The sequence below is a fragment of the Mercenaria mercenaria genome, chromosome 7, assembly GCF_021730395.1.
Source record: "Mercenaria mercenaria strain notata chromosome 7, MADL_Memer_1, whole genome shotgun sequence".
NCBI lineage: Eukaryota > Metazoa > Mollusca > Bivalvia > Venerida > Veneridae > Mercenaria > Mercenaria mercenaria.
In genome coordinates this window covers 70494166-70513671 of record NC_069367.1, presented here as the reverse complement: position 1 = coordinate 70513671, position 19506 = coordinate 70494166, and the positions used below count along the sequence as shown (strand labels likewise).

The window sequence follows — 19506 nt, the reverse complement described above, 5'->3', positions numbered from 1 at the left end:
CTATATGACATTAGGGCGTTGCGCAAATAACATTGACATTAAAATCATTCACTTTATGCTCTTTGCATATCGGCATCGTGCAGAACATTTAGACACAATCCTGTATCATCTCAAGGTTACGCGACATAGTGCGTAACATAATTTAATTTGTTATCAAATCTAATCAATCTACTGATAAAAACAAATATATAAAAATACGACACAAGTCATTATATTGTTTTTAATATGTCATGTGCCATGGAAAAAAAGGGACTAACATTAAATAAATATTGACTTACGATCCAAATATACTTATTTGTTTCAGAGCTTTTTACATTGGACCGCTGCTTCGTGTTTGTGACAAAGGTATCATTTATGTTTTTTAGATGACGTTACGTTACATATTTTTAGTAAATTATAACTTTCTTTTAATTTCACTGTGAAATGTTTCAAGTACATTTTCCAAAGAGTTGAAACTTTCAGCGATATATTTTTCAGTGGTAAGGGCTTACAGCATGAGTGAAATTATGTTCAAATCATTCATAAGAGTTGAAGCAAAAAGAATATTTGTTCGTTTTACAGATAAGATCAAAATGGTTTTAATCGTGAGCACCACACTTACTTTTCAATACATCACAGCATCTGGTGCTTTTATTTATTCATCAATTCTATTATATTGAAAAATATTAATTAACATTTTAGGTTCCACTGAAACTTAACGCAGTTTATAAATGAGTATGTAATAAATACAAATACTAGTATTGGGAATTTTCCTCTAAGCGAAGGGTGTCCAATAACTACGTAGACTGCCTCTACAAGTTTATTCCAGTTATGTGCAATTAAGTATAACTTTAATGTACCGTTATAACAAGTATTCTAACACTTAAGATTTTCTTTATATAAACACAGAAGGATTTTATCGTGTATTGTCCTGTCGATTAGAACACGTTTCGCAAAATGACCTACTTTTGGCTATTCCGGTTTACTCCCTCGTATTCAAAACCGCATTTTATTCCAGATTAGTCTATTAATTGTCAAGTTCTTGATCATTGGTCATGTTGACCGACATCAAATGTATTATCATGATTGTATATTGAATAAACTTCTATCCCTTCCTGGTGTAATTCGAACGGTAACTTCGGCCTTCGTGATTAGATTACTATGCATTATGTTTTACTGATATGCTATAAATAATATTAAGTTAACTCTAAATCATCAAAGTAAAACTCCTGTCTGATTCTTGATTATATAGAAATAAATGCACTATAACGCAGCCACCACAGCAGTTATCCACAATGGACGGCTCATTGATGCACAACAATCCAACTCCCAAGTTACGAGCGAATTGGTTTTCAAAATTGCTTTACTGGTGAGTAAATTACTATACTGTTCTTGTATATTGTAACAATGAAGCACTAGACATTTGACTCATGTTAATTGTTAATTATTTTACACCTGTGCTATCAGCTATCATTATTTGTCGGAATAAAACTTCTTAAAACAATTAATATGACCATTGATCTGTTAAACAAAGTTATAGTAGATACACAGACGAAAGCAACGCAAGTCATAGTAAATCTGTGTCAAATTACTTTGATAAATATTAGTTCGAGAACAATACAGCATATTTAACTACTGCGGTGACCTCTTAACTAAAACCGACCTTTTGTGGAACTCATTAGTCATTTGGTACTGTCTATCAAATAATTGTACACAATTTGTAGGAAAACAGGTGAAGCAGACTGTTCTTGTTACTCTGTTTTGCATTTTGCCTTTCATATCTTTACATACCTGGAAAATGGAATGTGAACTAATGGCTCATTACTATCCATTTTCAAATCGATGTTATCAACTTATGTCCCTGATGTAAAAACAAAATATCAACATACATCACTTCCTGCTGTATATTACAGCTGGATGAACCCTATCTTCACTACAGGGTTTAAAAGACGACTCGAAGATGAAGATATGTATAATGTTACTCACGATGAAGAATCGGAATACCTCGGAGAAAAGTTGGAAAGGTAGAGATTATTTAAACTCAATTCTAATGTGAACAAGTTAAAGCATAGCAAAAGTTCCTTCTAGGGCACATCTATATAAATATATAATGATCATCTTGTAAAATTTTGGTTGCAATGTCTTTTTTATACTGCCAAAAAATGTTAAGTAGGTATTTACGCTAGTTATTATTTAACATAAATTGTTAAATCCAACAACAAATTAAATCTGTTACCACTTTCAGTAGAGTAAATACGGCAATAAGACATTGACCCGGTCAATCCGTTATGAGTCGATGCGTGAATTTGTTGCACATAATTAGAGGGTCGCAATGGGGTTTGTTTTCACATATTAACCATGCATTTGAAGATAACGATAATATTTAGTTGTTTACATGTAAATTTGCTGATATATGTCTATCTGTTTGTACATATGTTATGTTCTTCAAAAATGGAGGAAATAAAAGAATCAGTCAACCATCCTCGGGTTTAGTAATATGTAATCCATGGACGCGTTCAGTCAGAGAGTCGCCTCAATTAGGAAAGAATAGTTTTAACGTCAGAGGTTATTTCTAAGGTCACGGAGTTTGACTGGCCAGCTTGTAATGACAACAACTTTCGATATCAGTAGCTCAGTCAAGTGTGACTTACCAAACTATAATGTTCCTTCTCAAGAGAAGGAACAATAAAACCTTAAATAAAACCAATGAAGCCATCAATGAAATTAGATATGAAGAACAAAGGTAAATTGTAAAATATTTCTTTACCTGCAATATTGAAAAAGTAATGCCGATGACCTGATGATATTCTTAACATATGTTAAGTCTGCAATTTACATTTAAAATGTTCTTAACCTCTTCTTACACTGCAAAATAGTACAAGAAATAATATTCTACAACTTATATCAAATATTAGAACATAACTAAATCCTGTTCAACCTCTAGAGAATGGATGGCAGAAAGACAACGTTGCCAAAGAACAGGAAAGGAACCTAGCCTTTACAAGTCGCTGTTTCGAACATTTGGATGTACATACATTCTTTATGGACTTTTGCTACTTGTAGAGGTAACATATGTTTCAACATTATCACCTCGATGATATTTGTTATGAATCTTTTATTAATACAAATTCCGAATTTCAAATAATAAGAAGAAAAAGAACAGTCACGTAACAAGCTATCAAATTAAAATAAGCGTTTGATCAGAAATGAAATTGTGCTACACACGCAAGCACACATCATTACAGACACACATATGCGCGCGCTCGTGAGCACACACATACACAAACGCGCTCATGCGCGCATGCATATACATTATACAGATAAACAGCTGGAATTTATCCATGCATTTGTTCTTAATTATTTTAATTCCTGATATTTCATGTTCAATGTCAAACAAAATATAACTTTGTGTCTAAAATATGGCAAAATGAAGAAAGTTTCTTTTTTTTGTCATAATTAGCTTGCCTAATAACGAATTTCGCGCAGTTTTGTTAAAAGTTTAATATGTTATTAACAATATATTGTGCAAAATGTTTGGATATTTTCATGAATAAACTTTAAGTAATGTGAAAGAAATTGCTAAAATATCAAACGGAGCGTTCCGTTTAGATATATGCAAGTTATTGTAAAACAATATAGACACAATATAGGGAAAATGCCAATTTACTTCGTTTAATTAATCATTTGATTAACAATTGAAAAACATGAACGGTCTGCTGTAATTTCGCTTGGCTGCGTTACTTTTCTGCCATAAGATCTTCCTTTAGATTTATCTATCAATAAAACAATAAGTTCCACATACGCAAAACCTCAGTTGATTTATTTTCAGGAAGCCACGATAATTATTCAGCCAATACTGCTTAGTGGACTGATCCGATATTTCATCAAAGACTCGACCGTGTCGGACACAGAGAGTTTCATTTATGCCGGAGGTGTTGGTTTGTGTGCAGTTATTCTGGCGTTAATACATCATCCATATTACCTTGGTGTTCAAAAGATCGGAATGAGGATAGATATAGCATGCTCTTCGATTATTTATAAAAAGGTTATTTCATGATGATCTCAAAAACTTGCATAGTATTTAGATGTCATACGTTACCAAAACATTGATAATTACTTTTTGGTGTATTGTCAATAAGAATAAAAGAAATTATTTTTTCAGAAACTTCAAAATGTATACTGACTGGGAACCAGTAGCCGGACAAGTTTTCAAATGTCGGCTCCATTTTTTTCTTAAAAGAAAATTTGACATAAATGAAGCCTACAATGCACAAAGTTCAGCTCCTTTTGCATCCGATATTGTAACAAGCATCACGTTGTGACGTAAAATATGGGTTCCATGGGGACTCGTATAGGGTCACTAAAAGAAGTTATTTTCCCCGTGATGTAAACCAGTAGCCGGACAAATATTTTGACGATGGTTTGCTGTTTTTTTGAGTCGGCTAAAGGCTGAAAGCCTTTTGACGAGTCCTTGCTGTTCAGCGATTCTCTAAATGGACCGAATAACACGTGAAGGGATGTAGTTCCATTAGATTTCTCAAACTTCAAACAGTTCACTGCATGAATGAAGTTAAGTTGTGTCAATTCCCTTTGCTATGACCAATATACGATGTAATCTGTCATATTTATGACTTGTAATTGTGCAATACTCGAATGTAACTCATTAAGCATAAATGTGCATTTTAAGAACTGCGCAGGCTTACAAAGCTTGGGTAACATCCAGCGAAAGACAAAAAATAGTTCCACAGGGCTCCAGATAAGATGCGTATTAGCGTAAATTACGTATAGAAATAATGCAAATACGCATGTCTAATAATTTCTAAGCGTATAAAAACGTATATAAAATTACAGAAACGCACACAATGCTTTTTTAAAAACAAAATCTGAATCGTCTGGATGCGTTAGGTAACATAGCCGATCAGCCTTAATTCTCCCACATTGAACGTAAACACGCATCGTATGATTTCTATAAACTTTGCATGGGTTGAATTTTGCAGTCAGTAAACGGATAAGTTATCGGAAGAAGAAGCTCTTACTGCTTTGTTTAGTTACTACTGATATTAAAAATGATTTTAATTCTTATTTTTCGAGAAATAAACAAATCGGCGAAACATTAAATTGTATTTTCTTGTAGTTTTTGAAATCGAAAGTAGATCGTCTATGTTTGGCTGCTTTCACGAAACGAAACAACTTTTTTATGAAAAGATTTAAATAAGAGGTAATTTAACCGCAAACTTCAATGTCAGATACTGCCAATTGCTGCTAAATGTCTTCGTATCATCACAATTTGTAAAATATATTGTTGAAAATGGAGAAAAGTGTAATCGTATCCGGATATAATATTTTGGGTAAATATCGAGCTGTGTTATGAAATTTTAAGAAAAAAAACTAAAAACAAACTGAAACTGGTAGACTATACTGTCATTACATCAATCATTAGCCGACTCAGGCCCTTCAGGCCTTTGATTTGTTGTTGTTTTTTGTTTGTTCTTTTTGGGTTTTTTTATATATAATAAGAAATAAGTAATTAAACTATTTTCACACATTTCCTTATCATTAATCTCTCCTACAATGCACATGAAAGATAACCTGACTTTCAATAGCAGCTACAAAAACAAAGAGAGACTAATTAACTCTCAAAATTTCGAATTTCGCCTAACACGAATTCTTGATAACTCAAATAGATATAGAATAAAATCAGTGCAAAAATAGAAAACACTGCATTTTATTTAATTTTTACCGTAAAATTAAAAGAAACACATGTTATCAGCAGAAAATCAATAAGCAGTTAACAGTTGATACCTCGACAAGTTAAAACTACTGCGCATGCGCAATGTTATCTTCGACCAAAGATAAGTGTTTTGTAAAATACAAATATTGTGAGGTATCAACATATAACCTAACATTATACGGCCTTGTGAAACAGTGGTTTGTTGTAGACATGAAAAACAAACATCCAAATGATCCAGATGACACAACTGCGTGAATAACGCCAAATAAAGCGGTTATCACATGTGTCCAGAAACCAGTCTTGTCCGGATACTGGTTCCCAACCAGAATAATGCGTAATAACTTAACAAGTTTTATGATAATATCACCTACTACTGTTTGAAGTATTCTTTCTGGCAGCTCTTTAGCTCACCTGAGTCAAAGGCTCATGGTGAGCTTTTGTGATCGCTCAAGAGCCAAAAGCTCATGGCGAGCTTTTGCGAGCTTTTCGTGCGTCGTGCGTCCGTCAACTATTTCTAAAAAAGTCTTCTTCTTCAAAACCACTGCATGCGCAGATTTACATCAATCTTCACAGGAATGATCCTTGGGTGGCCCCCTTTCAAATTTCTTCAAATAATTGAACTCCACACAGAACTCTGGTTGCCATGGCAACCGAAAGGAAAAACATAAAAAAATCTTCTTGTCCAAAACGGCAAGGCGTAGAACCTCGATATTTGGCATGTGACATCATCTAATGGTCCTCTATGAAGATTGTTCAAATTATGCCCCTAGAGTGGAAAGAGGTTCCGCCCCGGGGGTCCCAAATTTTACATAGACTTATTGAGGAAAAACTTTAAAAATCTTCTTGTCTGAAACCACAAGACCTAGGCCTTTGATATTTAGTATGTAGCATTGCCTTGTGGTCCTCTACCAACATTGTTCAAATTTTTACCCTGGGTTAAAAAGAGGCCCCGCCCCGGGGGTCCCAAGTTTTACATAGACTTATATAGGAAAAACTTTAAAAATCTTCTTGTCTGAAACTTCGAGGCATAGGCTTTTTATAATTGGTATGTTGCATCGTCTAGTAGTCCTCTATCAAGTTTATTCAAATTATTACCCTAAGGTGAAAAGAGACCCAACCCAGGGGATCCCAAGTGTTACATAGACTTATATAGGAAAAAACTTTAAAAATCTTCTTGCCTGAAACTGCAAGGCCTAGGCTTTTGATATTTGGTATGTTGCATTGTCTAGTGGTCCTCTACCAAAATGTTTAAATTATGTCCCTGTAGTGAAAAGAGGCACTGCCCTTGGGGTCTCAAGTTTTACCTAGACTTATATAGGAAACAAATCTTTAAAAATCGTTTCATCTGAAAGTTCAAGGCCTAGGCCTTTGATATTTGGTATGTAGCATTGACTAGTGGTTCTCTAACAAGATTGTTCAAATTATGCCACTGGTGTGAAAAAATGCCCCGCCCCGGGGTCATTTGTATATGAGTTATATAGGAAAAATACTTTAAAAATTATCTGATCGTATTTCCTAGACTGTTAAATTATAATTACTTGATGGCCCCAAGTAATTAGGGTCACTTGAATGTGACCTTGACCGACCTACTTTCTTGGGTTTTTTAAAGATACAGCCTTGAAATTTGGATGACATATACAGTTTTGCACACCGATCCTAACACTGACTTTCAGTCACCATTAATGTGACCTACTGACCTACTGTCTTAATATTTTAGCATCAGTTTGACATTTGAAACATGCAGCTCATATAACTCAGGTGAGCGATCTAGGGTCATCGTGACCCTCTTGTTTTTTACCTTGTCATAGATTATAGGTCGCTCATTCTTACCTTCGTGGTTAAACGAAACACAGGATAAACTTTACGGTGCGGAACAAATCTCCCATTTTTGAGATATTGCATCTGGAATGTTGATTGATATATGTCTTATTGCGTTACTGTCGCCCATATGCTGTATTGTGTCTACTTCTAGCGCAGTATCAGTGTTTGATGTGAATATTCGAGATATATTAAATTTCCTAGCATGTACTGTTGTAGCTACGTTCATCACTTTTTCCGTCTTTCTCTATACGCCTTGGCGATTTCGATATTTAGAACTGAATTAATACTTATACATTCATAACCCAAGTTTTCGGATCACAACTACGTCATTGGTACTAAGCAGACTGTTATTGACTTATCTGTAGAATCTGGACCGTCATGTACACATATTTACATACATTCAGGGAGAACTATTTTATGATAAGTAATGTATATTGATTTACAGTGTGCATAGTACGTGCGATTCAAAATTATTTCAGTTACTGAAGTTTGCTGGATTGAACGGACTTTAGCTTTTCTGCATATTTCTATAATGATATCAGACATACATGTCATATTTCATTTAAGACCGATTTTCAAGTTTAAAATGTCTATAAATGAAATAAAACTTTTTAAAAAAGAAAGGAAGAAATGATAATGTTTACTATTTGTCGTGGTTTCAGCTGTTATACTCTGGTTAAGTTTCGTGCTCTCTAAATGCTTCCAATGACTATATTAGATAAGTCTGCGATACTTTATTGAATTTATTGAATTAAAATACAAAAAGTTACACTTGAACGTAACATTATTTTCCGAGGTTTGATAGGAGATGTTTTTAAGGAGCATCACTATCTGAAAGTTAGTATTAGTTCCGATAACCCAATATGATGGGCGTGCAGGGTTTTGCACATTTCATTACCTCTCATGAACCAAGTCTATTATTATTTTGCTTGTTTACATTGTGTACTTCAAGAGGACATTCATATAGATTTCCTTGATGACTTTGTTTTAGTCACTGAAGTTAAGCAGTGAAGGTCGCAGACATACAAGTACAGGGCAGATAGTCAATATTCTTTCAAATGACGTCGGAACTTTCGGTCAGGTATTTGCTTTTTTTTTGGTTTGCTATTTACTTTCTTGTGTGTCAGTTGACTTCATGCATGCAATATACTATATGCTGTGTATTGTTGACCTTCCACCGTATACTCTTCCGCTTCCGTCGCTTGATATGGAGTATTTCTATAGAACCTTTTTGTAGACAAGTCAATCTGTAGACAAGACCAACAGTGACGCACTGTTAACTTGGTAGCTTGGAGGTCCATGCGTAATACATGTGTCTCGGATGACAAAGGTTTGAGATGCAGGCCCATATACATGTTAATACAACGACGTGTAGTCCATCAAACAAACTCCCAGCTACGGAATGGAGGCAATAAATTTGTAAACAGTGATAGTCATCTGGTTTTTACAACTTCAAGACTGACACTGACTTACAATGAGCAGTTCAGTCCAGTTCTGGATAAGGATGCTTCAAGTTCTCCTCCCTTTAAACTAATTCCCACAAAGAAGAAGACATTATGATCGATGAGCTAATGTCTTGCATCTTAAAAGCAGGTAAACATTATCAGTAGGAATATCCACTCTCAAAGACTGCAGCCAATCAAACGACAGATATAAAGCAGCGTATTTATGGATAAGTACATACGTGAACATGCTTAGCATATGCATAAAACACAGAGGAAACAAGACATGTAAATAAAGAGGTCGAAACGAAGAAATAAAGAAACACGAATACCATTTTGGGAAGGTCAGTGGCAAAATCACCATTTGGGAGTTTAAACAGATTAAATGTGCACAAACCCTCACACTTGATTCCTAAAATTTTCGAGTAACAAGACAGTAAAGTAACCTCCACCAGGCGAATCAATAGCATACACAATGCTAACTAAAGACACTCTACATTTACCACAGAACACACGCGTATAGCCTCATTTTCCTATGTTCTCAACACCTTTCCGGAAGTCAGAGCAACATAGGAATATCCTATAATGGCCAGACGAAACAGCACAGAAGACAAATAGAAAAGCGACCCAGGCCCAGAGGGAATTAACTGACTATCATGAAGTCATCCTGTTCTTCCGACAGGTACAATCAAATAGAACAATGTAGCATCTAATGGTAAAAGGGTTGAATAACTTAATGATAACCTATTTTGATACACAAGTACTAGTAAGTAAAACCCCCACAAAAGTCTAGCCTCGACATTCCTTGTCGCAGACATGTCTTTAAATTACTATTACATTTCAAAATAAAATCCTTATCCGATAGTTATATATTTTTACAGTTTATGATATAGTAATGGCTGATAGAGAGCACTGATCAAATATTCATTACCTTTACTGAAGTCATCAACATGACCATGTGCTCTTTGAAACGTTACAAATTGAGGAATATAAATCCTGTTGATCTTGGTATACCGACATTTATTTACGAAGAATACACAAGAAGAGTCTCTCCTATCTCTTCCATATACCGATTCAGTTTCTTTTTTTTTGTTTTGGTTTTTTGTTTCTTTCTTTTATTTTGTTACCTCCTTGCATTAAATTGTGCGTTTTATTGTTTTGCGAAAAACAAATTAATGAGGTGGCACAAACAAGAAACCATATTTATTCAAATTGTACCACGTTTATAAACATGAAGCATTTCTTAGATATGTTTTCAGAAATCGCTCAATAGAAATGGGCAATATAGAGATGGTACCTAAACAATTCAAATTCATCTTTACATATTTTTTTCAGAGTGAAATGATAGCTAAGTGCACCAATTTTCTAAATATATTTATGGTTTTCCTCTTCTCCATGTAAAAATAGAATTATTTGATATTTAAAAAACAACTTTTTCAAAATATCTGAAGCAAAATGGACAACTCTTCTATTGACCGTTTTTCAATGATTTTAGGATTTCCCCAATTATAGTCTATATCAAAAGTTTCCACAGCCAAATAAATCCGATAGAGTATAGTGTAAGTTTAGTCTACTTCCAACACTTTGAAAGAGCCTATACTGAACTTCCTTTTGTCTTTTAATAAAGTCAAAATCCAAGGCTAGCCAAGAGTCTAAAACGCTTGAAAAAAATCTGAGTGAAAGAGAATGACATGCTCTTTATCATAAGCTTGCCAAAACCATACCAAAAATTTTCCTGAAAGAAGTTTTTAAAGATTTTATAATGTAAACAAATCCCTACACCATTTTACCATCAATATTTCCCATTCATAAATGCACTCAATTCAGGTGATAATTGCTGATATAATTGTAAATGAGAGGCCCTAACAAAAACTTTTTTTCTTTTTCAAGTTGTGTAAACAGTTTAGGTTATAAATTAATGTTGATATCTGAAGTTACTCGCTCACTTTGTTAAAAACAATAAATAAAACACCTTATAGCTTATTTAAAGTATATGACATGTATCAAAAATCATCAAATAAAGTAAACTCCATATGCTTTTTCAGCATTTAATTGTTTTTCAATTAAAGCAATGATCGTGATAGTTCCATCCAGAGAATGTTGAATTGCTTAAAATACATTACATACAGTCATTACCTATGAACCACCTTCAAATGTTGTAATTACAACCACTACCTTAAAACATTGTAATTATATTCGACTACAATTAATCGAAGCAAAGTACTCCTGAACAGTAAGAGAAACTCTTCCAAATGACTAAAGCATAAGAAACACTTTCAAAATGATTCATTTAAGTGATAAATATACGCAATCTAGCTACTTTGTTACACAAAAGTGATACTAGTTTAACTTTTTTTTGTTATTTCTCATTGTTGGATATAGAAATTTTACATTTTAATATATAAATTTTGAGTAAACCAATGTATCACCATTAAGAACAATAAATAACTTTGACTAAAAGATCAGAATTTAATAACGTTTCTTAATTTCGTAAATTTTCTTTAAAGGAATTTATGCATAATTTTACATTATCTTCATGCATTACTAAACTTTCTATCGATCAGTTGTTAGAAAAAGGACCTATGTGATTTTTCTTTCACTTTTATCCAATGTTTTATGTTAGCTTCAGTTTATTGGTCAATTCAGAGTTGTTCCCCTTAGATTTACTTGGTTAGGTACCATCTCTAGGCAATATGTAATATAACGCTAAAAGAGACGGATGTATAGCAAAAACTAACATGACTTGAACTGAGTTCTCTTTAATCCTAAGCTGATGACGATGTTGCATTTTGTCTGGATCGGCTCTTGTGAGGTCATTGCTGTCCTTGTAATATTATGGCATCAAATAGGTCCGCCGGCGATTGCAGGATTTCTGGTGATATTTTTTATGGTACCACTTTTGCATCGAATTGGAAAATTGATGTCGAATTACAGGTCTGTTTTTTGTTGTTTCTTGAAATTGCACTGAATATCACTTTAACATAGCGCTTTCTTTTATTGTGCAACGATTTGAAAACAACATTTTCTAATGAATATTATGAGGGTTGATGCGCATGATTTCAGTTTTACTACCAATATACTCTTTTAGCCAAAAAGATAACCGAACAATTGACGTAACGCTACAGTTTGATTTTGACGTTTGAGAGTTCAATTTATAGACTCGTCTGCCGATTAGGGAAATCAGCATGATTTACCTTGCCTTATTTTAGATAAGAACCACTATCGTACTGAATAACACTACCTAAATAACGGACCATTCCATTATTAAAAGTACAAAAACATCGCTGATCTCGAAATCTAACTATATTCTAATGGTCGGTTATCAAATATGATAAAATCTTTAATGTCTGTTTGGCAAAAAGGTTCATTTCTGCTATCTATTCATTTTAGGAAAAAAGTATCTGAATACAGAGATAAGCGTATGCATATTTTAACAGAAATTATTAAGGCAATGCGTGTGATAAAGTTATACTGCTGGGAGAGACCTTTTGGAGATTTCTTAAAGAAAGAAAGAAGGTAAATTGTTACAATTAATCAAAATGTCAAAATGGGAAAACGTTTTGTGTCGGATCCTTCCCTGTAATTCCAATTTATGCAATTTAGTCTAATATCAAATCCTGATTATTCAATATTATGTTGCCGTTGATGATATCGTACATTTGTACATTTTTTTACGAAAATTAAGGATATGTGTTTAACATTAACTTTTTAATAAGGTTTTTTTTTCAAAGTTGACCATTACGTTTTGTTCTACATTTTATAAACAGACATTTGGGGAATGTGAATATCATCATTTGACAACAGATATTGTTTACCGTTTTAAATTGAGCTATGTTTATAAAAAAAGTTATTATCATGTGAAATGCTAAATATATGAATCCTACTTAAATCAGGCTGGAAGTGAATGAGCAAAGGAAACTGTTACGTATACACTGGATTCAAGATACTGTGACATTCGTTTCAAAATTACTATTTCTCTTACCCGTGATAATATGGATGATGTTTGCATCTATTGACCTCAGAGCTTCTGTCGTTTTTATGGCTCTTCGTATCTATGATCACGTTGGACTGACTGTTTTACGAAGAATGATGCGCGCATATACTTTGCTGATTGAAACAAACGTCAGCCTAAATCGCATCAAGGTATGTTTTGTACTTTTTTAAAAAAAAAATGGGTTAACATGAAACGGGAAATGTATGTATAATGAATAATAGTTGTATGCGATTTATCTAATATATAATATACGAAAAACGTCTTATATTTTTTTCATCATTAGATTTCTTGAATGAACCAATATCGAATTGGGTATAGCTTTAGCCAAAGTGAATAAAAATATGTTGATCACATGTGCTTTGTTTTAATACATGTATCACGAAACAATTGAAACACCTGTTAAACTAATCGAAGAGTTTGGTATATTAACTGCGTGCGAAGTTACAGCTAATTAGGCTTACTGTTTCTGTTAGCCTGATGTATGGTTTTATAGTTTTTCGTTTTCACATTGAACACGTTAGCTCTCTTGTCCTACAACCGAAATCAAGCATATTGCTGCATGAACATGCCTGGCGCTGTACTCCAATGACAAGTTACCTCTCAATGTAACACATTTTACTCGGGTAATGAATTAATACACAAGAACGCTTGCAAGGATGATGGTTCTACACAGGTTCACTCATAAATTGTATTAGGGGTTTGATGAGTCTTACTCCATTTATAGCGCATCGGTACCCTAGTGGTAGAGCCCCCACTTCGAGTGAGGGAGGTCGTGGGTTCGATCCCTGACCGCGTGATACTAAAGACGTAAAAATGGTACTAGTAGCGTCCTCGCTTGGCGCTCAGCATTAAAAGGGTAGTGCTAGGACAGGTCAGCCCGGTGTCATTATAATGTGACTAGGTGGGTTATCATGTCACGTGTCTACGGCGTGATAGTCCAGTGAGACAGCACTATACAGTTAGGCATTGTGGCCACTGCTACAAGTAGACACCGTCGTTTATATGACTGACAAAGATGTTAAACCCGAACACACACGCACATACTCCACTGACAAAACTGGTGGTTTGAATTAAGTGAAAAAGTTCGGCAATTTTTGAAGCAAGACCAACCTCTTATTCTTAAGTATCCGATACACAATAGCTATGATGTTGATCTGCAATATGTGTAGCAAGGCGAATACTTAAATTAAGCCAATATTTTTATTCTTTCAGACATTTCTACTTCTTGATGAACAATCTGTCGAAAGAGACACAATGGCAGAAAATGAACATCAAAACAAAAAGTGTTATGTAGAGATCGATATCAAAAGTGCAAAATGGACACGGGTAAGTTATGATGACTGATGTTTGATACAGAAAATAAAAAGCAAACCTACATCTATCCGAAAGTATTATATAGGCTGTTGTTGAAGATCTTATTGATTAATTAACGTGTTTGAAGGCAAAATTTTATTAATATGTTGACGTAGTATTATTTTGTTTCATTGACAGGTGATGACAGTTCTTGCAATGTTAACTTGTGTTCTTAATTTTGCTTTGTACAGGACAGTGATCGGTTTACGTTGCAGAACGTTTCGGCCAGGGTTGGACCCGGCAAACTGTTGACTATAATAGGCCCGGTTGGGGCTGGGAAGGTAGGGAAGCAGAATTCCTGGATATATCTATTTAATATTTCCACCAATGTATGTGATTATTGTATTCTGCTAACTACAAATAGTAGCAATACAAATACACGTTGGCAAAATACAAACAATATTTGAAAAAATAAATTGACAGACGCATGCCACAGTAAACCATGTAAATTCAAATAGTTTTGACTACATTATTAAATATTAATTTAATTTATAGTTAGGTTTTATTATTGGATATGAATAAAATTGTCAAGTGTCTTTATCACACTGTAATTTATAGGTAGCAATTTCACAAATATATCAAAATTATACAAATAATCGGATGTAGAAAACATCAATTTGAAATTGTATGTCGTTATAATATACAACATGAATTATATCAAAACAGCCGGTGAACCCAAGCCTGGTTCATCGGCAAATATGAGAGTTCTAACGTAGAAAATGAAAAGGCGAAATAATGATTGTTTTGCAAACAGTGACTGACAATAGTATGCAGCAAAGCAAATTATACTGAAATGAATACTCAGTAAAGCTGCCATCGTAAGACGTAAATTTGTCATTCCGTAACGTCACATTAAATAGCTCGATAATCAACAATGTAACAGACTAGATAGGCGGCCAAGTGTAAATAATCGCGGCATGCGGTAGTATGACACAATTGTGTTATCATTTATTGTACCATACGTATGAAAATTAATTTCAGACTTCAATACTGATGGCAATATTAAAAGAACTCCTGGAAGTTGACGGCAAAATAGATGTTTCCGGTCGTGTGGCTTATGTAAGTCAACAGCCTTGGATATTCTCGGGAACGTTACGACAAAATATTTGCTTTGGAAACAAATTTGACCGAGGGAAATACGACAAAATACTGAAGTCTTGTGCATTAGATAAGGTATGATCAGGAGTTTTCTATATATTGTTTTCTTTGCGTCAGACATTTCGGAGTTTTGAGTCCAGAAGGATATGGCTGCGTTTGATTTGTGCAATGTCCATTGCATATAAATATTCTTTTTGTTCTTTGAATTCTAAATCTTTTTATTTTGGTGATTAAGAAATATGCCTATGTAGCATGTTTTCTTTTTATGTCATCCATTGAATGCATGTAACAGACATTATTGTTTCCCACTTTTTCTGTAAGCAAGGAGTCTCAACAAAATGCTTTTCTTTCATTTTTAGATATATCATTTTATCTGTTTTAAGGACATAGCCATCATGCCAAGAGGAGATAAAACGTGTATTGGTGATCGTGGTGTGATCTTAAGTGGTGGTCAGAAATCACGTGTTAGTCTTGCACGTGCCCTATACTCAGATGCCGATATCTACCTACTTGATGACCCCCTCAGCGCTGTAGATTCCATAGTAGGACGGCACATTTCTAAAAAGTATTTCTTACTTTATCAAAATTGTGTAAGAGTTAAAGCACTTAAATCCAAACAAACTTAAGATCGTATCTTGATAAAATATTTACAAGTATGCTTTATATTTTTAAAGAATGGGTTGATGATTTAGTTGTTTAGTTCGGGTAACATTGAGATAACGTTAAATTTCCAGTTTGATCGATTGTTTAATAGTTTCATTAAAACTGAATTATAACATATTATCATTTATTTTGTATTAGCCGTAAATGGATTGCAATTATTTGCGTGATATTGAAGCATGATAGTTTTTTACGGAATTTGCAGTTTGGAAAAATAATATATCGCTAAATTATAATATTGCATTTTTAGGTTTAGGCGACTGTTCTAATTTCCTAGTATCCTTATATGTGCTATTTTACGCGAAAACGAAACGTTTTAATACGTTAATAAAAATAGTAGTGAGTAATGGGAGGAGCTTTAATTCTGTGAATGAATACTTCTATGAACGGTCGTACACGCGCCTACTAATATGATTTGCCTTTATACAGGGACCTTTTGGTTTGGAATCAGGTACTAAAGCGGTTTAGGTCACTAGAGTAAGATGTTGTTATTATGTTGGTTAAGTAATATCGTTATAAAACATCTATATAGCGTTAGTTTTATCCATATATACACGTAGTTCAAAAGCGCTTTACAGAATACATTTCCAATCACATAAATGTTTATGATGATAGAGGATAACCACTGATGCTCCTCTAGGCATTATTTCAGTCACGGGTGGGCACGTATGTGGACCACCTGACCTTCCATATGCAAGCAAGACGGCTTCTTACTATGAAAACATTCTAAATGAAATCCCGAACCCGTATCGATGAGGGCTAAATTGGGTGGGCCGGTTGTCTAGTGGTAACACGCTTGACTGTCAATCCAGAGGTCCGGAATTCGAATCCCGATCCAGGTACTGGAAATTTCTAAGATGAGTGTCTCCCACCTAACTAAGAGGTCTGTACTGGTTCTTCCCAGGAAAGACGGCTTCGCGTGTATCGGTTCTATACACCGGGTACGTTAAATAACCAGACTGTCTATTGGCAAAGAGCTAGGCTAAGGTAGCCGGACAAGCCTTATCTAAAAAGGATTTCTCTCTATCTGTTCTGGGGGCTTTATCTCACTCTGTCCCTCTGGTCAGATCGCCCTGTGTCTGTACTAGTAGAGGATGAATTTCGCGCCCTGTTTGGCTGCGTTTGCCATACTCATGAAAAGGGCGCCATATAAATCTGGTATAATAATATAATAATGATAATAAATGACAGCTTTAGTGATACCTATTAAACACGGTAATTCTATACAGTCAGTGATTTCAATATTTAATGTTATTTACCAACTACATGTCTGTTGACTAGCGATAATGGCACGTTTATTATCGTCTTTTAAACTGTCATAAGTCTATTAGTCAATATCCAGTCACTATTTCAAAGGTTATACCGCATATTTATTAGTTCCGTACTGGTTGAAAACCAGTTTCGGGGACTATAGGAATGCGCTTTTCAGTCATTCCGTCCGTCCGTCCGTCCGTCCGTCCGCAATTTCCTGTCCGGTCAATAACTCTGTCATCCATGAAGGGATTTTTATATTACTTGGCACAAATGTTCCCCATGATGAGACGACGTGTCATAATCAAGACCAGGATCCCTACCTTAAAGGCCAAGGTCACAATTGGAGGTCAAAGGTCAACAGGGCTTTTTTCCTGTCCGGTCCATAACTCTCCCAACCATGAAGGGATTTTAATATTACTTGGCACAAATGTACCTCATAATAAGATGATGTGACAGGTACAACTTTTAGACCCCTAGATCAAAGATCAAGGTCACACTTAGCCGTCAAATGTTAACATGACATAAACAGGGTCTGCTTCATGTCCGGTCCATAACTCTGTCATTCATTAAAGGATTTTAATATCACTTGGCACAAATGTTTTCCATGAGGAGACGACGTGTCATGCGCAAAACCCGGACCCCTAGCTCAAAGGTCAAGGTCACAATTTAGGGTCAAGTGTCAACAGGCTTTTTTCTTGTTCGGTCCATAACTCTGCTATCCCTGAAGGGATTTTAATATTACTTGGCACAAATGTTCCCCATGATGAGACGACATGTCCTGCGCAATACCCAGAACCCTGGCTTAAAGGTCAAGGTCACACTTTGAGATCAAATTTCAGTAGGAGTTTTTTCCTGTCCGGTCTATAACTTTGTCATGCAAGACAGGATTTAAGTATCAGTTGGCACAAATATTTCCCTGGGTGAGACAACATGTCATGCTCAAAACCCAAACCCTAGGTCTAAGGTCAAGGTCACACTTAGAGGCCAAAGGTCAGATACAAAAATTAGTTTGTCAGGAGCATTTCTTTTTCAGGCATGGAGGGATTTTGATGAAACATGGCACAAATGTCACCACTATAAGACGAATTGTCGTGCGCAAGAACCAGGTCCCTAGGTCTAAGGTCAAGATCATACTTAGAGGTCAAAGGTTAAATTTAAAATCACATTGTCCAGAGCATTTCTTCTCCATGCATGGAGGGATTTTGATGTAACTTGGCACAACTGTTCATTGCCATGAGGCACCCTTGTTTTAAGAATTACCTCCCTTTGTTTTACTAGATTATATTGTTACTTTTTTATTACTGGCCGTAGGGAAAACTCGAGACCATTTTTCTGTGGTACAACATACATGTTACATTGAATTTTTAGATGTATTTTGACCTATCTCTACCTGGTAAAGAATTTTGTGTGGACATGTATATTTTTTTTTATATTAATTTCCCTTTGTTGTTACTATAGATAACTTATATGATAACTTTTTATAATTGGCCAAAATAAATCCATATGAGGTTTTTATGTATGCAAATTCTAATCCAAGTGTTTTGTTATAGCATATTGTATATATAGTACAATATTGTTTATACATCATTGACAATATTATTATATCAATTCATTATGTTATACTGCAGAAGAAACAATTAGGTGCCTTCCAGTAGGGGACTTTGTATTGCATGGCAATACTTCATTCACTTGTTATTAGCAGGTACGTTATACGCGAATTGGAATTAACAGGACTGAACTGTTTAAAACTGAGTACATTTTATCGGGCGGATATGCACCCTCGGGAATGCAGCTAGCAGAAAAAGTAAATTTGTAACGCAAATTTGAATTTCCTGATATTTCATTACACTTTAAGAATGTTTTTTTCAGGTTAAACAATGCCCATTGGGGCACCTGTGTCTTCCTCCAGCTTCAAAGGCTGAACAAGTTGCTGTAAACTGTCTCGGCATGTTTTTAAACACCAAGCCCCACCCCTGCCCCCTCCCCGGCCTCTACTCCCCAATACAAAAACAAAAACGACGCCCCCCCCCCCCCCCCCCCCCACACACACACATACACACACACACACACAATATTTCGATTGACCATAATAAAACTTTTTTTGAGGCCCCAGCTGGGTAACCCCGTTTATTTTCCTTTGCATAACATACACATGACATACAATTTCATATACA

General features: G+C 34.8%; 1 protein-coding gene across 1 annotated transcript; it reads left to right on the top strand.

Annotated features, from left to right (window-relative positions):
• Nucleotides 1-1248: 1248 nt before the first annotated feature.
• LOC128558336 (ATP-binding cassette sub-family C member 4-like) lies at nt 1249-12493 on the top strand. The gene is made up of 7 exons (XM_053547262.1): nt 1249-1348; nt 1893-2003; nt 2924-3044; nt 3809-4024; nt 8523-8612; nt 11744-11907; nt 12364-12493. Exons 1-7 carry the CDS (start codon nt 1275-1277, stop codon nt 12491-12493), a joined length of 906 nt encoding a protein of 301 aa, XP_053403237.1. The 5' UTR covers nt 1249-1274.
• Nucleotides 12494-19506: the final 7013 nt, after the last annotated feature.